The following is a 22,757-nucleotide window of genomic DNA, read 5'->3' on the forward strand; positions in this document are numbered from 1 at the left end:
GAACATACACTTATAGCCAAACATTTCTTCATTCTCATCGTAAATTACAATTTCGCATGAAAGTGTTTTGATGATGGTCAAACAAGTGAACTGTAATTTCCTCTGTGATCAACCGAGCAAGAGCTATTTTTGGAAGGGCGGGGGGGGGGGGGGGGGGGTGCGGAAAGAGAGCTTTGGGGAAGAAAAGATGAAACATTTTAACATCTGCACTTCAAGCAAATTGGGTATTTATAAAACGGAAAGAAATATAAGATATGAAGCCTCCTAAAATACAACAGAACATCGAACATGTTCCATCAGAACGTCATTTTGTGTTCGGATTGTTTGACTGGTTTCTTCCTCGTGGCCCTGGCTAGCTGCAGGTCTGGGGAGTGAGCTCCAAGGGAAGGTCAGTCAGGTTGTTGCTGGCGATGACCTGTTTCACCGTCTGCAGCGCCGACTCGCTGGGGGACTTGTGTCTGGTCAGCACCCACGCGAACTCTGCAACAGTCCTCGCTAAGGTCAGCCCCGGTACAATCCTGCGTGCTCACGTTTCACGATTCACCACAGATTCAACCAATAATACCCGCAGGCTTTCAGGCCCATTGTCTGAAGTTGCTCGGCTTCTGGGTTGTAGCCGTGTCCTTGGCGAATAACTCACCGACGTTTCGGTCGACAGTGCAGTCGCCATCATCAGGGAGCAGTTATCTAATACTACTCCCACCTAAAGTCTGATGATGGTGACTGCAATTTCGACTGAAATGTCGGTGAGTTATTCGCCAAGGACACGGCTACAACCCGGAAGCCAAGCTATACTTCAGACAATGGCCGTGAAAGCCTGCGAAAATTATACACGTGGAAATTTAATATTAAGATATATTTACTAGTTCGTAATTTCATGCACCCGTGTGGGAGGCCAAGGTGCTTGTCCCACGAGCAGGAGCTAGTGTCGCACTTACGTATGCTCCTCAAGGCCAGGTTCTCGCAGGACCACACCACGGCGTAGCTGGTGTAGTCCGTGGACAGCACCCAGTACGGCGCCTCTATGCCCCCTGGGAACAAACGTTGAGGGAGAGATAACCTTGGCACTCACCGGTAGCAACAACCCCTCACACTGCAACGTATAACAGGATGAGAAGTCAGCGTGAGTGCCCGTTACAAAAGTCACGAAAAAACAACTGAACTAAAGGACTGGTCAAAATAGTCATGAGAATGTTTAGAAATAAGCTGCAACTGTGATAAATTCATTAAACATTAATTTTACAGCTTCCTTTTACTAGCTGGGTATTTTTTTTGCACCTTTACTTCAGTTTAAAGTCTCATATTATTATTAAAAAAAAGGAGGCTTCCTGTCTATATGATGTGGAAACTATTTCAAAGATTTTTTTTTAACATAAAAGTCATGTTCCTGCAAATGATCTATTTCGTATTATGGTTACTTTCACTTATTATGGGTGTAAATAAACCTGTGATATAAAAATGTTAAAATAAAATTTTGTTTGAAAATTGCTAAACATGTTCTGGATTGTTTAATTATTATTTGTAGACATCCTGAAAATATCAGAGGAGAATGTAACCAATGTAGGGTTTGTGTTGTATCTCTAATATAGTGGTCCTTGGCAAATGATATAGGTCATATTTGATAGCCTTCCACACAAAATATTTTTGACTAAAATTCCGAGCTTTATCAAAAATTTCACGAAGCTGTAATAAGTGATCGCTTCTAACAACATTTAAGCAGTAGCAATTTAAAAAAATGGTCATAATATTTTCATGCTAGAAGATTTTTAATGAAGGTAATAAATATTAAAACCAGTGATTTTGAAAAATTTTGAAATATGTTTTACAAAAGACAAATGTTTAGTTATGAATTGTAAGATGACTATGACATTAAACCTGTTTCCTTCAAGATTACTTCTTTCAATTTTTACCATTCTTCCTTAGTTGCTGGTGATTAGTTATCCGATATTGTTCCTTGAAGACAGTGGTCATCTTCCCCAAACTGGTTTTGAGCAAAAAGCTATGTATGGTCTGTGTCAAGTAACTCGCCTGAAATTCAACATGTTTCCAAAGTAGTACCAGTAGTAGCCATTTCCAAACTGTAAGCATCACACGATGTTTGTTTACGAGCACCGTTGACAGAACGACAGTGGTAGAAGGATTCGTAGACCATAGGTACTACTTTCGGTAAGTGTCGAGTTGGAGACAGACTACCACAGTGCGGGTTGCTGCTACTGACCTTCAGATAACCCCATCAACATCATAGGGATTATAGCGAGATCCGAGACCAATTGGAAAGCTGTAATGCGATTTGCAGAGGACGTCCTGAAGGCCAAAAAAACAGCAACGGCGGGCGCTTAACAGCATATCTAGGGCCAGACTGAATAATGCGAAAGCGGTTTCTGGTCTGGCCCCCTTCCCACGGTAAGAGCAGTAATAGGTTGTTTTTAAGTGGGTAAAAATCCCACACTACCAACAACTTCCATTTTCATCTTCGTTGGTATATTTTTGAAGATTTTTCAACATCTATATAAAAAACTGACCTTCAGACGGAAAGACGACCTTGAGCTTGGCCTCGCCCACGCTGCTGTCCAAGGACGCAGAGCCGAAAATGTCCTTGGGCTTGCCGGAGCTGGAACAAGGACACCAACAGAGGATCATTGACGCAGCTGAGCGTTTACCTGGGAACCGGTTACCCAAGGTACCCAAGGTACCCAACGAGTGGACAAAACACATGCTACAAATGATGGGGGTCAGTTCTTTCAAACCATTTGGGTTCTATTAAGGCAGAAGTTCTGTTGAATACCGACCGGACAAACGAACAGCATTGTTTTTGAAGTGAATAAGTCTTCAAAATTGCTTCCGTAGTGGGAGGCAATTCAAAAAAACTAATGACAACAAAATCGGGGGATACAGTTTGACGTTGCAGCTACATATATATAATCTCCATTCAAAATTTAATTACACCACTGAATAGCTAAAGGATCAAATAATTCGTTAAGCTAAGTGAGGACTGTGACGCCATCCCGCACGGTGGAGGGGGAATCACCGCCATTTTGAGGTTATTTTGCTGCATTTTGAGATTTACATTTAGTATATACCTTTGTCTCGAAGTAGCTATGACGTTCGTTTGAGTTTCAATCGTCAGCTCTCGTCAAAATCTATCAATTGCATATATAAAACATTAGTGTAAAATAGTTACAGTGAATATTTATGGTGTTAAAATAAAAAACTGTAATAAAATAATATATGATGTCTGCCTATACACGACAAAAATTGTATTCACGTACAACACACAGCCGTTCCATGACCCAGTAACACCCCATTTTTTAAGCTAGGCTTAACGCCTTGTCGACGACGAGGTCACAGAGTAGCCTTCCAGAGGTTCGAATCTCATTCCGGCCATTCATATTTCTGTTTTCCTTGTCTCCCCGACATGACTCCCTGGTTAAACGATGGGATGGTACCTAGCGATAAGCCTAGGGCAGATTCCTTATATGATATCCTCCAAATTAATATTTTAGTGCTACCATATCGAATGACCTCATTGTCAAAAATATAGCAGCTCAGTTTAAAAAAAAAAAAGTTATCATAGTTAACAACAAACACTTATGAAGCTTCAGTATTCAAAGATGTTGGAAAATAAATGGGCCATGGCTTACCATAAGGAAACCATTCCATCATTTACTTGGAGTTATATCGGTAAATCATGAGAAATCGAAGTCTGTATGGATGGACATCTATTGGAACCTGTGTCCATGAGTTATAGATCAGATTCCTGTTGGTGGGGACGTCGCACTGCACCGGGGCTCACCTGGAGTCCACCTGCCTGTTGTGGACCTCCACGGTGCCGTTGCTCCTCAGGGTGTAGTTGGCCGTCGAGCATATGCCCCCCGCCTCGAACGACACGTCCACTTTCTGGTGCTCGTACCACAGGCCCAGGTACTGCAACACGCCACGCCACAGGAATCAAGTGCAGGTGCACTGGGCCAATATAACCAGAACATGCAGGCATCGTCATGTGCTGCTGTACGCAAAGTGTTTCAAAGTACTTTAGACGGTGATGGATCACAACTGGACCAGAACAAGTCACCATACAACTCATGCTCAGAACTCAACCGGTGAAAGCACCAGAGGGCGGTGAGTGCTGTGTTATGAAATGACGACAATCAAGAAAAAATAAATGGAAGGACAGGACACACTCCATCAATATTATACCCTTCACATTGAGCTTATAATGGTAACCATATAAACTCAGTTGTTATTTCGCTCTTGAAGATGGCTTCAACAGGGTATGCCGGATGTGGCTTCAACCCAGAAACCAAGCATAGTTAGTGACTAAGGCCTATGATATAAATAATCCTTGTTTTACATTTTATTAAATTTCAGATTATTATTTATTAACACGAACAATCTGTCCATACATATGAAGTAGTTTTCCCATTTTTTTGGAATGTTTCTTATAAAAATGTACAGTTTTTCTGCGATAGCAATGCAACTTTGCACACTTGTCCTTCAAAAAACGAAAAAGGTCACTGTCTATACGAGATTTCTAGAAAACCACCTCCATCACCCATTCCAGTAAATACCCCGTAAAATACAATTTCGGTTCATCATGATCAAATTTCGCTTCTGCATTGTTGACGCTTTCTTCGTCATCATTGCAATGGCTGTTTCATTGTCGGTGCATCTGCGTCTTTTGACAACGGCTATAATTGCATTTTTACCCTTCGGCTTCAAGCGAGTGCTGTTTCCCATCTGACTTATGTTCGCTTTGTCAAAAAGGCACGTTGTGAACATGTACCAGCTTGGAAACGCGATGTTTTTTCACATGGAACAACTATACGTAGCTTGTTGAAAATTTGGCACTCTGTCTAAATAATTTCTACTGTCTTTCAAAAAAATTATCTCCGTCCCACTGAAGGGAAAAAAAAAACCTTTTTCACGATGATTAAAGCCCGGGAAACACCGGTTACATCAGCCAGTAACGTTATAAAGGATGATTCAGAGTTTAGAAAAAATTTGGCTGCAGTTTTATCGCGAAAACATAAAGTGAAAATATTCATGCGACTTATTTATTCATGTGCTTCTCAGAGCTGCTATATGCCTTTAAATGTGGAAAAAACAACGTTTTTATTTTTACAAACAATAGAGAATATATTTGGATTGAACACTGACTTTATGGATAATGCTTAATTGGGAGAATTTCTAGAACCAAAGAAAAACTGGTTGCTTTTTTAAAAGTAACGGAGGTAACAGTATGTTTAAATTATTTCAATGAAATCATTTCCTGGGGCTGTAGACCTTTTAACTTCGATATGTTCTCTATTATTCTCAATTAGTAGTTTTCAGTTCCAACTTCAAGAGCTTATATCAATTTTCAGACCAAACGTCATAAATATGTTTGCAAATTATTTTTAGTAATGAATCTGAAACCAGAGATTTCAGTCAGATTTTGACTAATACATTTTTGTTTGGTTTTAAGGCGATAAGGCCTCGCACATCTTGCAATTGAAAATATTTTTTACACCACTTGCAATAAAGCTACCGTGCTAAGTTTTTTTGGCTTTACATGGTGTAAGACTTAGCTCTGGCTACTTGTTGAAGTCATCACTTGCGGACTGTTGTGATTATCATGACAGTTGTAGTCACCCCCGTGAAATAATATGCTATTTCCTCACGGCGCTTACAGACTAGAGCCTGTTAGTAAAAATGGGTTTGCAACGAGGTATAGAAGGTCTGGTGAATATGATTTATGTCGTGACATGTCAACAATTGCAATAAATAGTTGAAAATTAGAATTATAACATAAAGATGGAAAAATCCAAAATGGCTGGGGTCTAATCCCTCCTCAATAATACTCTTAAATGGTGTAAGAGATTTATAACGTCCGTTTTATTTTACCTTTGCCACGTTGAAGTTCTGCACTACGGACAAGTTCTGGCACCTGTGGTTCAGAAACACCTGTCCATTTGCCACTGCTGCCGTAGCGGCCACCAGCACTAGGAGAATACCACTCATCTTCTACTCTGAAACAAGTAGACATTCACTCTACCTGATCTAGGTACCACTGTGGCTATACAATAGTCACCAAGGCACAAAGTACAGTTCCTATCCTACTGTCCATACAGTATCATCACTACGAGGAGACCACATATCTTCCTCTTTGGAACAAGTAGACACTCATGATACCTACTGTACCACTGTGGCTATAATCGAAGAAGTGTCACAATTAGTCTGCAAGACACGAGGTACAGTTCTGATCCAAGCATCCGTGCATCACAAGGACATCAACTTGGCTGTTTATTCGACCAAAAGTAAGAAGATCACAAGCGAGATATTTCATGGAGATTATTCCAAAGCTTTTATGTGGTAAATTCAAAACTCTATACGTTAAAAAATTTGCACAAATCTTCATTCTGCCAGAACAAAGAAGTATTTCCATTATTTAAGACTAAATGTCTGTGTCGTGTGCCATCAAGATCACCTCAGAAAATTTAAAGTAAACACCAATAGGATTTAACGATTTGTGACTTGGTATCGGAAGAGAATTCGCAGGGCCAAAGCTAATATATGTTATTTGTGTCCTTTAACACCAGCGCGATATTTTCCATGCTATTTTGCCAGTTTCTCACAGCCACGCAACTACTTCGTTTTTGTTTGAGAACTAGTGTTGAAGCGTCACGTCTGTTGTGTTTCCGCGCGCCTCCAACACGAGACAATGTCAGGGAAGCCTACTTTTCACAGACGAGACAGCCAAACGCCCGATCGTGCATCTTCAGGTTTTTTTTTGTTCATTGTAAAAGTTTAGGTTAGCTACATTATAAATACTTTAAAACATTGTGGACGGTTGATTTGGTTAGGATAGCTACATTAAAGATACTGTGAAATCATGTAAACGGTTTCCTAGCCCTGGATAGCTACATATTAAAAAGTTATTTGCTAAGCAACCATAAAATGATTTTACAGTATTTTTTAATGTAGCTGTACTTACCTAATATAACCAACCATCCACAATGTTTTAAAGTATTTATAATGTAGCTAACCTATCCTAATCTACTGCAAAATTTAATGCCACACCGGTTTATACAATGAGATAGAACGGGGGGGGGGGGGGGGAAACCGCGAGCATGAACTTCGGGGAACTTCGGGTGTGGCTCTCTCGTCTGTGAAATGAAGGCTTCCCGACAATGTCATGGCAAGCATTGCGCTGGAGTTCGCGTCCAGGGTAATCTAGCCGCGAGTGTGGCGCGCGCGTGCAGTGTAATTAATCCCTGCGGCAGCCACCTGCGTGTCTGGAGCGGGAAAGAGGTGTGACAGGCTCTCTACACTAGGCGTGAACTAACAGAAAAGTTGCGAAAGACAGGTTTGACTAGGGACTGGAAAAATTCGCGTGTTCAATGACCTCCAGGATAGACTCCACGATCATGTGCACACTCGGGCAAACCTCGCCTGTTCATTGGCTGCTGACTCGTGAGGCGTCTCAACTGGGAGACTCGTGATTCGACACTGCTTTGACTGAGGGTATATAATTGGCCCACAGTCCTCTGTAGTTTCAAGATTCACATACACGCCTGTGTAAAGATTTTGCTCTACGACTAAATACGTTTACAAATTCAGTTAGAAGTCCGAAATAGATTATTGCACTCTGAATGGTCTTAAATTTGCCCTCTGCCATTTGCTACAATTTTTTTTTAAATTTAAATGGTACTAACGTTATTAGACGTTCGTTAACTTTTTTGACGTGACAACATCTAATAAATCGATGAACGTCGGCTGCACGCACGAAAAAGTGTCCCGTTACGCACATTGTCCCGTTACGCGGTGTCACATTACGCTCATTGTACACTTGCGCCGCGTCTATCTCTCTTCCACTAGATTGGAATAACCAACCATCGATTTGACTTTTTCGAGGCACATTAAACTTGAAACACTCCCATTCGTTTCCTACTTTTCCTATCATCGTCCTATCCTTAACAGAATAACACAGATTGGAAGAAGTTAAATAGCAAACATGTATAAAAGTTATAGTTAAAATATCTCTTCGTTAAAGTAATAAACATATTTGAATTAATGAGTGCAAATAAAAGTAAATTTATGAATTAAATTGTAGATTTCATTTCACTCCTTCTTTGTATCCATACAAAATAGTGATAATTCAATTAAAATGATTCAATTTATTCATAAAAGTATGCAATCATTTCATCAATGTTTTGTTATGACGTTGTCACGTTAAACTATCGTCCGTAAACCGACTTTACAGACAACCAATTTGTTTAAAATTAATTCTTCATATATAAAGTATTGATGTATGACATATTGGCGCTCGGTATACGGCATTTGGTAGAAGTAATTTCCTGGATGGAACGGAAGTCGCAAAGAACGGTGCTGCTATATGTGGTGGATGGAGCTAACCAAAGTTCACAAAGCCAAAGGAACTTTTATAATATGAAATTTTTAGTGATTTTTAAAAGCTGGGCAGAATTTTAATAAAATTATTTGATGAAAATCTTGTCCAAAGCCGGGGGTTTAGAATTTTCACAAGTATTAACCGTTTTAATCGGAGTCATATGATTAAATAATTTTAAATTCCGGTCTGAAATAATATGATTCAGTAATCGACGTAACTGCACCGGTAGCGAATTCTAGCGGCGGGTGCGAAAATTGCTTGTGATTCGCGTCAAGAAATTTAGTTGAAAACACAATTCCCGTATATATTTATCATGCACGGTATTATTTTAAAATTTCTGCTGTAAATTTCGTGTCCGGATTTTGTATTATAAGCAGTGTTGTTAAAAGTATTCGGAAAAAGTAATCGGGCTCAATTACAATTACTGCAGTGATAATGTAACTAATTACAAGTACAAATTACTTTACATTGAAGTAATCAGTAAAATTACAATTACAATTACAATTACTTTCCGCTACCATTTTAAAACTGACCTACGATTCAATTTTTTTTACACTTTGTTACATTAATAAACATACATATATGTGATGTTAAAAAATGATTTCATGTAATGATTAAATTTATTATCTTTAATTAAATGAATAATACTTGAGGACAAACTTGTTAGAATAACATCAAAAGACTTCATACCAGTAGCTACCTGTAATAAAAGTAACACTCTTTAAATTTTGGAATTGACCTTACAAAACAAAATCATTTTAAAGTTCTCATCAGATAGATTCCCTCTCTTGATGGCAAAAACATCTTTACCAACACTAAAAAGTCGCTCAACCGGAGCACTTGACGGCAGCGATGTGTTAAATTTTAAAAATGGAGATTTTAGGATAGTGTAATGTTGGAGACACTGCAAGTCACTTTGGCTCTTCATTTTTGATCATAGATGTTGTGCATACGATCGTAGCACTACAAGCGTAAAATTATAAACTTTACTAATACAAAAGTTGACGCCACTCCCGCTGCCTGTTTTAGTTTTTTAATTAAATATTAACGTTGTAAAAGATCTCAGGGGTTTTAACGGGGGTTCGGCCTCGTGGCTGCAGGCAGGAGCGCGTCTCGGTTCGGAAATTACCTGGGCTGTTCAGGCCACCCAGGACGCCTTGTAAATGAATGGTAAACGAGTTACAGGACACTGCACTTTATTCAGTATTGATACACTCATTCGTCGCGAGACTGGCCGCGTCCGTTGTCGGACCGCTGTGACACGCGTATCCCTGTACGTAACGGCGCGTGCGACCAAGATAGATTGCAAAGTTATATCGACAAGCTGAAACAGTGGATTCTCGTCCCTATGAAAGGTTTGGCAGATAAACACGAAATTGGTGTTGCCACAACTTAGGCTGGCTGGTAAATACTTAGAAAAGTTCCTATGTTCAGGATTGTTTGCAGTCTAGCCTGCTACGAAATATTAACGTCTCTGAAATTACGTGGACACGCCAGCTGGAGACGTACACGTAAAAGTCTCTTAGAAATGAAAGTTATTTAGATAAAACACACGTTACAAATTACACGTTTAGAATGATGATAATTAAAAGGCGAAAGTTAGTCAGTATTATTCTCAACACTTATTACGGAGGATCTACGACGATGACAATTAATTGGCTAATGAGCCGAAAATTGCGTACCACTACTACGCGGTCCTTAAACTGGACATGGAATTACGTATGAAAATAAAGTTCCCTGATGGGAAGAATTTAATAAGTTAAGAGTCGCACGAAATATCGTGCGACTGGGTTGGGGTCGGCGCCGAGCAGATTAAAAGATTTACAAAACTTACACTATTGCTGAAATGTTGAAGAGATGCTAAAGCTGATGGCCCGACGTTCGCGGAGCGCCCGACCCCTGCGAGCTCCCAACGGTAACTAAGCTCGAGGCCGCCCTGCGGCCTCGCGCCTAACCACGTGAAACGCGGGAAAACCGACCCGGCCAGTTTTGGACTTAAAGACAAGTTACACAATATATGCTTATAAAACCATTAGACATAATTTCCCTTACATGAATCCTCTTTTAAATTGTTATTAATTTAGTTGTTTTAATTTGACAAAAAATAATTATATAATTAATTAGGCGCATTGCAACACCCGGCCGGGCGCTGACGTCGCTTTGGTGTTCGTCGCGGCGCACTTTCACACACTCGGCGGACATCACGCTCGGGCGTGTTCGATGCACTTAGGAGCAAGTGTTGTTGTGGCATTACGACCTTTGCGGACCAGAGGGAGCACCGGCGGTTGGCGTCAAAGTGTATGATCTTCTTGTTCTTAAGTGTATTCATTATTCGTTCCGAGAATAAAAGTAACGGCAAGTAAATATAAAGTATCGATTACCTTAATGTATCGATTACAATTAATGTTATGTATTCCGATTACAAGTACTAATTACATTTTTTAAATGTAATTCGTTACAAGTATAAATTACTTGAAAAGTAATCGTTACAAGTAATCCGATTACTTGTAATTCGTTACTTAACAACACTGATTATAAGTGTACTTTCAACATTAGAGCACATGAATTTGCTCGTTACTGAGGTTAGATGTTACTCATCTCTGGCGATGACTGAAAGACTCCCTCACTTTTTTTTAAATTTAAGATTTTTCGAAAAGTAAGACTGCGTCCTTCTCTGATGCCGCCATTAACGGGGGATCCTTCAATTTCAAGGCTACATTCAGTGAGAAACTACCCATAAATAGAAACATAAATTCTTTCAACGTTAACACAATCAGTCATATCGAATAACAAATATTTTTCGGCGGTAATATATATATTTTTTGTATTTACAAAAAAAAATTTACACTACATTTTCAGGAAATTTTACATTTTTACACGCAAAGATAATCATTTGGCAGCAGTAGGCAAGCATACGAGTATAAGGATGATGGGTCGCTAAGCAAAATGCCGTCGTTACTTTTCACTAAAATATATGCACCACAGGGATGCATGTAAGGACACATGCTATTCTTCCTTTCACGAAGTACTGCATCGGAAATGCTGTAAGGATCATTGCGACTATTCCAACAGTCAGCAACAATGGCTGACATCTTTTAAGACGCATTTTTCAATGTTACTTTTTGACGTGACAACATCTAATAAATCGATGAACGCCGGCTGCACGCACGAAAAAGTCTTCCGTTACGCCCATTGTCCCGTTTCGCTGTGTCCCGTTACGCTCAATATTTATAATGCTCTTTGCTAACCTGAACCTCCTAGCATTGCTGCAGAGTCCGTGGCGCAAATATATTATTTTTGACTGCATCTTGGTGTTGGGTAAGCCATTTTCCTTCACATCATCCTTGAAACACTCCCATTCGTTTCCTACTTTTCCTATCATCGTCCTATCCTTAACAGAATAACACAGATTGGAAGTAGTTAAATAGCAAACATGTATTAAAGTTATAATAAAATAATCTCTTCGTTAAAGTAATAAACATATTTGAATTAATGAGTGCAAATAAAAGTAAATTTATCAATTAAATTGTAGATTTCATTTCACTCCTTCTTTGTATCCATACAAAATAGTGGTAATTCAATAAAAATTATTCAATTTTATTCATAAACGCATGCAATAATTTCATCAATGTTTTGTTATGACGTTCTCACGTTAAACTATCGTCCGTAAACCAACTTTACAGACAACCAATTTTTGTATTTACAAATTTTTTTACACTACATTTTCAGGAAATTTTGCATTTTTACACGCAAAGATAATCATTTGGCAGTAGTAGGCAAGCATACGAGTATAAGGATGATGGGTCGCTAAGCAAAATACCGTCGTTACTTGTCACTAAAATATAGCGCTACAAGGATGCATGTAAGGACACATGCTTTTCTTCCTTTCACAAAGTACTGCATCGAAAAATTCTGTAAGGCTCATTGCGACTATTCCGACTGTCAACAAAAATGGCTGACATCTTTTAAGACGCATTTTTCAATGTTACATACTTTTTAGGCGAAAGTATCGTTAGGGAGTTATTCCGAAAGAGAAGTGTATGTAATGTAAAGCGACTTCAGTCTCAGTTATTATACAACATTCATCTCCACAGGAACGATAGCGCAGAACACCTAGGTGCAATCTTAAATAAACACCACTTAACTAAGCGCATGAGAGTCCAATGGTCGTTTACTTCCGCGTTTCCACTTATTTTATTTTCCACCGCACGAGATAACGCTACCTATGTCAAGGCCCGCTTATCTTTTTATAGTTTTGAAATCAAAGTTCATCAGATATTGTTCATAAATCTTAAGATCTTTACGTTCGGTTTATTTTATTTTTAGTTTCGTTACCAACGAGTCCATTATATACGGTTGCGTAATTTACAACAAAGGGCGTGAAATCAGGGAAGGGATCAAGCATTGCACATAATGGAAATAAAGTTTTCCTTATTATAAATATTAATATAATATAATTAATTTTTATTTATTTAATAATTTAATATGCAATATTATACATATTATATTAAATGTATAATAATAAATTTCTATATAATTAATATTGTAAATATATATTTTTTCATCAGATACCCTTTAGTGAAAACAATTTAAATATTTTCAGGAAAAAAATTGATATAATAAATCCGTACATTTAAATTTTCGTGGTGGAATTCTCGTGGTTACTATAACGTACCTATTCCCTTGCAATTATAGCCCGACATGTGTTCCCACTTAGTCTATATTTAATGCCGCTTTGCACACGTGTTACTGTAAGCATGTATTTCACACAAACTTGATATGGGTGTTTAATGTATTTGATAACATTAATATATATATTTGCGTTTATGACTTTTTTTTAACGAAATCATCAAACAAGTATTAAAACTAATTAAATACAAAACAAAATACAGAATTTAAATTTTTCTGTAAACTGAGTTATAAAAGTTTACTACTCTCCGATATTATAATGCGAAAACCATTTTTTTAAAATTAAATTTTAAAGAAAACTTAGTCATGACAAATAATATAATGGTCATACTGAACTCCCTCCTTCACGGAATGCTGGTTACGACACTACAAGAGTCCGTCTGCCAATGTTGTTCTGTTTGCTGTAGGTATTTGTAAAACAACTTGACTGTTCGCAAGCAAACGTCACGCGTTGCTATGCAAGTGAAAGATGGGAAATAAGCACCATATAGGTACGTATTTTCGAGACTTGTTTAATTTCAGAACATTACATCCTTTAAGGGCCCTTTAGCCCTAAGGACACTTAGATAGTGCGTCGTGTAAGGTTAGGCCTCGCGTATCTTGCAATTTTAAATATTTTGATACCACTTGCGATGAAACTTCTATGATTGATTATGGGTTTGTTTTGTTTGACGTGGCAAAATTAGCTTCGGCTGCTCGTGGAAGTCAAAACTTGTGAACTGGCGTGGTTATCATGACAGATGCAGTCACCCGCGTGAAGTATTAAGTTGTTTTCTCGCGGCGCTTACAGACTAAAGCCTGTAAGTAAATACTTGGTTGCAACAGGGAGATATTGTTTAAGCCTTGACATGCCTAAAAAATTGGTATGAACTGTTAAAAATTAGAAATATAGTAAACATATGAAGAAAAATAAAATGGCGCGGGCCAATCCCTCTTAAACTTCCAATTAGTTTCAGACTCGCTGATGGAAACTTTCGTGAAAAGGACGATTTGCTCCTGTTCTTATGCATCATTGCGGCTTCGAAGCATTTGTTTTCTCTAGCTGTAAAAAAAAAATAACTATTGTCTGTCGCTCAACCAACCAACGACTGTTTAATTATAAACTCAAAGGATAAAAAAAAATTAGCAATTTTCTTGAATACACACGGTTAAAAATTTTCACATTAAATTTACGATAAACACTGGTTACAATAAATTTATCCAGGGATCTTCATAAATTTACGGGTATGAGGTTAGTTGTCTTTGAACATGACTTCACAATTATTATTTTTTATGTAATACTAGCAAAATATATTTTAAAAAAACACTTGTTAAAAGTCCTGCAGACACACTCTTGTTTCTTCTACGTGTGTGTCTGACCTAAAAACAGCACTCGAAATCGAAAAATGGCCTAGTTCCTACGAACATTCGTTTATTTGAGGTGAATTCTTTGTTGAAAAGTCCGGATATTTTTGCTGTAATTTCTAACAGTGTGTCTAAAGAATTAGGATATCCTTTCACGGCTAGTTTCTCACTGAATACTACCTATAAAAGATCCTCTATTAGGGCTGCATCAATAAAGAACACGTCCCAACTAAGCTATTCGGAAACAGCATAAAGCTGTATGGCCACAGTCCCCAGGCTGCCACCAATTGTCCATCACAGGGGAATCCCTCAGTGCGGGGGAGGTACAAGCCTTTTAAGGGGCTCTTGTCCTCCCATTTTGTAGTCATTAAGAGTTCGAGTTGGAAGAGCGGGAAAGCCCCCCACCCCTCCCCCTCCCCCGGGCCAACTTGTATTTTATTTGTCTTCTGGCATGCACAAGGCATCCCCAATATTCATAGATATTACGACTCAAAATGACAGCATGCACAAATGCATGCATTTAACATTGTGGCTGCATTTGCTGAGGGATGTATAGGGTTGTGTGTGCTATGGACGCAGCCCTGTGTGTCACCACACTTGCCCCTGGTGTCCTTTTGTTTTACCTCCCACCTCCTTCCCTGTCTGCAGGGGTAGGGAGGGGATGTATGTGGGTTGATTGGTAGCACTCACCTGTCGGTTGTCTTCTCTGGAACTGCCCTCAGCTGACGCCTGGGAGGGTCTTATATAGCGCTCGTCAACATGACTGGCTCAATCTCCTGTCAGCGGCTCTTCACACCTGCGTTACGTAAGGATCCATCTTTGCCCCCTTCCCCCCAAACACACCCACGGTCAACAGACTCGCGGCTCTAGAATCTCTTTAGATTACACCGAGTAGATTCTCTGCCTACTCGTGAGGGTGCGCTTGTGTAGCTACTGCTGCTACTACTACTACTACTACTACTACTACTACTACTACTACTACTGCTACTACTACTACTACTACTACTGCTACTACTACTACTACTACTACTGCTACTACTGCTACTACTACTACTACTACTACTACTGATACTACTGCTACTACTACTACTAATACTACTACTACTACTACTAATACTACTACTACTACTACTACTACTACTACTACTACTACTACTACTACCACCGCGACGATAAAACTACTCAGAGCGAGTCAACCAATTTCATTCTTGAATCACCGTGCCATCTAAATGATTTATTTGTGTTCATTTCTGTTGTTTAAAATAAAACGTTGGGATATTATAAGAATGTCGTTGGCGGTTACCAAATACCCCCTTAAAGGATCATTTGGCCTAGCAGATAACTGAAAATACCTTCGCAAATACATCGGCCTCTTTTATCGACCTTCTAAATAGTTGAAAGGTAATTTGTAAATGTCGTCTAAACAAGCCGTTTTTTTAAGGACAATCCATTCCTAATTCGTGGCATCTCATGGACTTGCGGTGCTATCTTCAGTTGGAATGCGACACGAGTCAATAGTTGTGTACAACTCATATGGTACCTAAGTACATTAAATTTTATATTTTTCATGGAATTTAAACTTAGCCTACAAATTTTGTAATTCTATATGGGAATTTAAAGTTATTGGGTGGTTCACATTTAATAGTTTGAGCCATCCGGTCCTCGTGTGTTCACATGTTGCAAATACACGTACTTATAATCCGAAACTCGAGCATGAACAGTTCTTTAAAATACTGCCGTGCACGATAAATAAACGAAAATTAGAGTTTTCAACCAAAATTTCTTGACGCGTACAACACCTAGTTTCCACCCCGGCCGCTAGAATTAGCTGCCAGAGCAGCTACACCGACTAGAAAATAATTTGATTAGCGGAACGAAGTTTTAAATACGTTTCCTTTTTGGCTTTTTGAATTTTGTTTCGCGCCATCCACCACAGACGGCCTTTTTCGTGGTAACAAATTTCCGTTCCATGCGACTTACGTCGCATTCACGCAAATTACTTTAACCAAATGCAGAATACCAAGCGCTAGGATGTTACACATCAAACAATTTTTATGTGGGTGTCTCTCGGTGATGTAGGAAGAGACTTCGACCACCATACAGCCGGCCGAGAAGCCTAAGATTTACATCAAGTTCTGTCCCTGCCCGAACACGCCCGAACATTCACCTTCGGCCAACCTCGGGATTTGTTTTATTTTTGCGCAGGAAAAATTAATTGAAATATTAAAAGTGGTCGGTTAGGTTAGCTACATTAAAACACTTTAAAACACTATGGACGGTTAGTTAGGTTAGTATAGCTACATTAAAATAAACAGAGAAATATAAATATATATAAATAAACCCCCGAGGTTGGCCGAAGGTGAATATTCGGGCGTGTTCGGGCAGGTACAGAACTTGATGTACATCTTAGGGCGCCCCACAGCCGGCCATCTCCTGGTAGCTGCCAACCCGAGAACAGCATGGGCCCACCTTGATCACCGGAGATAATCGAATCTCCCCGAACCGAGAGCGGATCGATTCAGATTCTCCATTGGGAAGAGGGCGGGTCATGTCGTTGGCTCGCTCGTTTCGTAATCGAGAGCCTCTTGTACTCGGTTCTGGAACTTTGGAGCCTTGCCCACGCCTCCACAGCTACTTCGAATACTCTGTGAGGTGTTCAGTGGCCGTCTCATGGGGGAAGCGGTTGGGGTGACCTCCACGTCCGAGAATCCCTTATAGGATTAAATAAAACTTTATACATAAACATAAATTATTTACTACATAACTTTCATAATGAATTCCTAAGACATCAGAAAAGCATTAAAATAAATTTCCAAAATTTAGTACTCGCCATTTCAATGGGAAGTATTCAATGCCTAATTCATCATTCTTCCCGGTCACTTAACCCCCCTGCGCTTCTAAATCCACCGTAAACAAATAATAATAATAATAATTTGAAGCTGTTTCCTCCAGTTATTGAAACATTTTCTAAAAAATCTTACGTTCAGGAGATTTTAAATTTTGTGTTTTTTTCCTTCAAATTTTCATTACATTACCGTATAAAAACACTAACATCTGAGGATACACCAAATTATACTGCACCACGCGAAACTTCCAAGCAATTTTGTTTTTAATTTTTAAAGAGGTTTCAAAGTGTGTTAATATCAGTTCAAAAATTTGAAAATCAGGAAGAACGAATTTAATTTTAATGTGAACATTTCCTATTTTTATTTACTAACTATGGTTAGTCATTGCCTCTCCTCCATAGAAATTTCAATTTGAAGAAATATTTTTAACATTTAAGCATGTGTCTCTAATGCTACTAGATATCTATGTGATTGCCATGTTATTTGATAGCTGAATATATAAATATAACATCTATTAAATTAAGTTTACTTAAAATTTAACATATTGTAGAATTTATATTTTGTAAATCCAATAATGTTAAAAAAATTCACAGCATATATATATATTATTTATATTATATATTCGTGCAGCACAGGGGCGCAACAAATAAATTTCTAAAGGGGGGGCAATAAACCTTATAAAGAATCATCGATCCCCCCTATTGAAGCGGGGGGTGGGGGGGGTCCTTCCCCGGGAAAATTTGTATTTCAAGGTGGAAAATGGTGCTATTTAAGCAATTTTATTATATAAAAATTGGTTACACAGCACTTTCTTTGCCCCCGTTTGCCCCCACTTCAAGGTTTCAGAGGGGGGGAGGGGGAATACCCTTGCCCCCCTTGTTGTTGGGCCCCTGGTGCAGCATATAATTTCAATTTGTTTTGTGTTTTTTACCACCGAAAAAAAGGGGGGGCTTTATTTCTGCATTTAATTTCGAAATGCTCATGCTATTATAGATTTTGTTCTGTAAATACTCATATTTTTGAAGATATACTTCTTTAGGCGCATTATGAAAAACGATGAGAGTGTGAGAGTGAATTTTCACGATCTGCGCGCTTCATGCAACGAAATTTCCACAGGAAGAATAAAGGGCTACATACAAAAAAAAAGGCTACGTACAAATAAAAATTATTGATGTGCTGTTAAATATTATACCTTATTGATTGATATCATTAAAATATTTCTTTAATGAGAATATTAGCAATAGAAATTGTGTTATTAACTTTTTCAAGTGTAATTATATAATTGAGATTATCTTTCATTATGTCAGCATTTGAAAAACACAATTAAATAAACAATACAATGAAGTAAAATAAATTTAATTGTATAATATCTTTTTGGGCTTTTTAAACATAGTCTATTTATATAACAGCCTAGTTTTATATAACTACAAAGTTACATAACGCTTTTACATAAACCTTTATATAATGGCGCGGTTTTTCATTGGGAATTAGCCGTAAACAGTTCAATATTCAGCTTCCAAATATGTTGAGTGTTTCGTATCATTCTTATCTTATCTCCTTCAGGGATACAAAAGAATAGCATTATTCACGTATAGTTGAAGTACTAGAACGGGTGACTTCAGAGAAAATTTTTTTCAGGGCGAAGCAATTTACAAATTATGGATTTACGACACATGGTTACAGTTAAAACACTTACGACTTTACTAGATACTCGCCTTTCGATGTTCACAACTCAAACAAAGTTTGAGATAATATGTATATTTGTAAACTGTCAAACGAAGGCTGGTATTTAAAACGTTTTGCAGCTTCTTTGCAGCATGTAGGGTAAGACGAGGTTGTTATCCCACCCTCTTCCTTTATGAAGAAGGAAAACAAGGACTCTAAATTACAGCAAAGTGAGTACTTTGTACCAAGAACACAGATTTATTAACATAAATTATAAATAGAGTTTAAATGACGAATAACTAAGTTTGGAAAATTATGGGGAAAGACGTGCCACGATCTTCATGCATTCCTGTATTGAGGTGTGAAATCGCACAATATATTATCATTAGGCACTTTTATTAAAATTAAAATATGAGATTTCGTATTCACAAAATATCAATGCTATGTATGTTTTTACAATTAGTAGCTTTTAAATGACAACATTAACAGCCGACAGCCAACCAATTAAACGTTCTCATTAAAATGATAATCAATGCCAGCTAGTATTTAAAATTTTAAATGATCTGATAAAATCGATAAAACCCATAAAAGAAACTGAAATGTATTTTACACGAAATAATCAAATCCACAGATCATATTATTGGTTACTTTAGTGGCTACACTAAGCATATTATTAGTTACTTTAGTGGCTACACTAAGCATATTATTGGTTACTTTAGTGGCTACACTAAACATATTATTGGTTACTTTAGTGGCTACACTAAGCATATTATTGGTTACTTTAGTGGCTACACTAAGCATATTATTGGTTACTTTAGTGGCTACACAAAGTGTATTATTGGTTACTTTAGTGGCTACACTAAGCGTATTATCGGTTACTTTAGTGGCTACACTAAGTGTATTAGTTGTTTCTTTAGTGGCTACACTAAGCATATTATTGGTTACTTTAGTGGCTACACTAAGCATATTATTGGTTGCTTTAGTGGCTACACTAAGCATATTATTGGTTACTTTAGTGGCTACACTAAGTGTATTATTGGTTACTTTAGTGGCTACACTAAGCGTATTATTGGTTACTTTAGTGGCTGCACTGAGATGCCGGAACTACACGTGACACTGGACTTCATACACATAAAGAATGTAAGTAAACTCCACCGCCTGAGCTTGCGGTTCTGACAAGAGCCGCTACTCGCCTAAAATGGTAACTCGTTTGCCGAGTTAAACCTCTTCCTCAACTCGCCCGACGAGTGTCTCTGCTCGTCCTTGCAACTCAATCTGTTGTCAGCCAACCACCAACACGACCCGACACCCGAAGCGACAAGACAGGTAGCGAGCTCTAAGGGTCCGCCTCCCGAGACGTTCACTCGTCCATCCCCCCCAGTACCCAACACTGTAGATACAAGCTGTGCCAGTACGTGCCCACACTGTACGCCAATCCCAGCTGGAGTACCCATAACCTCTCGGCAACTGACAGCGTGACTCAGTGGAGGTGACGCCGTCAACCTGTATCACTTCAAACACTTCCGCCCGCTACCAGGTGAAGAGACAAGTATGTCCGGTAGCTCGTGGTAAACACTTCGCACTCGGATATCTTGTATCACTTCAAACACTTCCGCCCGCTACCAGGTGAAGTGACAGGTATGTCCGGTAGCTCGTGGTAAACACTTCGCACTCGGATATCTTGTATCACTTCAAACACTTCCGCCCGCTACCAGGTGAAGAGACAAGTATGTCCGGTAGCTCGTGGTAAACACTTCGCACTCGGATATCTTGTATCACTTCAAACACTTCCGCCCGCTACCAGGTGAAGTGACAGGTATGTCCGGTAGCTCGTGATAAACACTTCGCACTCGGATATCTTGTATCACTTCAAACACTTCCGCCCGCTACCAGGTGAAGAGACAAGTATGTCCGGTAGCTCGTGGTAAACACTTCGCACTCGGATATCTTGTATCACTTCAAACACTTCCGCCCGCTACCAGGTGAAGAGACAAGTATGTCCGGTAGCTCGTGGTAAACACTTCGCACTCGGATATCTTGTATCACTTCAAACACTTCCGCCCGCTACCAGGTGAAGAGACAAGTATGTCCGGTAGCTCGTGGTAAACACTTCGCACTCGGATATCTTGTATCACTTCAAACACTTCCGCCCGCTACCAGGTGAAGAGACAAGTATGTCCGGTAGCTCGTGGTAAACACTTCGCACTCGGATATCTTGTATCACTTCAAACACTTCCGCCTGCTACCAGGTGAAGAGACAAGTATGTCCGGTAGCTCGTGGTAAACACTTCGCACTCGGATATCTTGTATCACTTCAAACACTTCCGCCCGCTACCAGGTGAAGTGACAGGTATGTCCGGTAGCTCGTGATAAACACTTCGCACTCGGATATCTTGTATCACTTCAAAAACTTCCACCCGCTACCAGGTGAAGTGACAAGTATGTCCGGTAGCTCGTGGTAAACACTTCGCACTCGGATATCTTGTATCACTTCATAAACTTCCACCCGCCACCAGGTGAAGTGACAAGTATGTCCGGTAGCTCGTGGTAAACACTTCGCACTCGGATATCTTGTATCACTTCAAAAACTTCCACCCGCTACCAGGTGAAGAGACAAGTATGTCCAGTAGCTCGTGGTTAACACTTCGCACTCGGATATCTTGTATCACTTCATAAACTTCCACCCGCCACCAGGTGAAGTGACAAGTATGTCCGGTAGCTCGTGGTAAACACTTCGCACTCGGATATCTTGTATCACTTCAAACACTTCCGCCCGCTACCAGGTGAAGTGACAGGTATGTCCGGTAGCTCGTGATAAACACTTCGCACTCGGATATCTTGTATCACTTCAAACACTTCCGCCCGCTACCAGGTGAAGTGACAGGTATGTCCGGTAGCTCGTGATAAACACTTCGCACTCGGATATCTTGTATCACTTCAAAAACTTCCACCCGCTACCAGGTGAAGAGACAAGTATGTCCAGTAGCTCGTGGTAAACACTTCGCACTCGGATATCTTGTATCACTTCAAACACTTCCGCCCGTTACCAGGTGAAGAGACAAGTATGTCCGGTAGCTCGTGGTAAACACTTCGCACTCGGATATCTTGTATCACTTCATAAACTTCCACCCGCCACCAGGTGAAGTGACAAGTATGTCCGGTAGCTCGTGGTAAACACTTCGCACTCGGATATCCAAGTCCCCGATTCAATTTACTCTTGTAAAAGTTTGGTAATGGTCAATTGAAACATAAGTATATAACAATCACGTCCGCCTCTTTAATCACACAGTCACCGTGAGTCAACCTGTAAATTGCCCGATAGAAGCATGTAAGTGTTATAAGTTTTGAGTGTAAGGGAATTTTTGTCTGACACTATCTCTAAAGTAAATCCGATGTAATCTTGTTCTTTCCCCGAAGTCCCCTTGGATGAATGCTTAGTGGAATATCTTCGGTGCACATATTTTGTACATGGCTGGTTGCATCGTGTGTTGCACTTTCATTCTAAGGCTCCTTTATATATACTTATATTTAATATTTCGCAAAGTTGTACTTCATGTCCGTTTGCCCTGGGTGGCTGGGTGTAGGTAAGCAGTTGTGTGCTTAGCATAGGCGTGCGCACGGTAGGTGCCACAGGTGCCTTGGCACCACCATTAGGGTTAACGTTATTTTATTTTTTACGAGCAGAAATAATAAATACTTACAAAAAACCGTATTATTTCCAAAAAAAAAAAAAAAATTGTTTTCCAATCGTGTCGAGTTACAGATATGTGCTCATAACACTATCAGTATATCAATTATCAATCGAACCAACTATACACACGGAA

The 22,757-nt window shown here is 39.2% G+C and overlaps 1 protein-coding gene across 5 annotated transcripts in view; it reads right to left on the reverse strand.

Moving 5' to 3' along the window:
* Positions 1–210: 210 nt before the first annotated feature.
* Positions 211–22,757, reverse strand: part of LOC134540603 (apolipoprotein D-like) — a 28,106-nt gene continuing 5,559 nt past the window's right edge. For 2 of the 5 annotated variants that reach the window (XM_063383435.1, XM_063383436.1), the window contains exons 2-7: positions 15,113–15,218; positions 5,884–6,008; positions 3,794–3,924; positions 2,523–2,611; positions 939–1,031; positions 211–480 (exon numbers count right to left, since the gene is read on the reverse strand). In XM_063383435.1, the coding sequence (XP_063239505.1) occupies positions 353–480; positions 939–1,031; positions 2,523–2,611; positions 3,794–3,924; positions 5,884–6,000 (558 nt within the window). In that variant the 5' untranslated portion in view covers positions 6,001–6,008; positions 15,113–15,218 and the 3' untranslated portion in view covers positions 211–352. Of the gene's footprint in view, positions 481–938; positions 1,032–2,522; positions 2,612–3,793; positions 3,925–5,883; positions 6,009–10,223; positions 10,309–15,112; positions 15,221–22,757 lie in introns of those variants that run through there. The other 3 variants (XM_063383438.1, XM_063383437.1, XM_063383439.1) reach the window with 3 other exon arrangements.

Source organism: Bacillus rossius, chromosome 17, assembly GCF_032445375.1.
Source record: "Bacillus rossius redtenbacheri isolate Brsri chromosome 17, Brsri_v3, whole genome shotgun sequence".
NCBI classification, from domain to species: Eukaryota; Metazoa; Arthropoda; class Insecta; order Phasmatodea; family Bacillidae; genus Bacillus; species Bacillus rossius.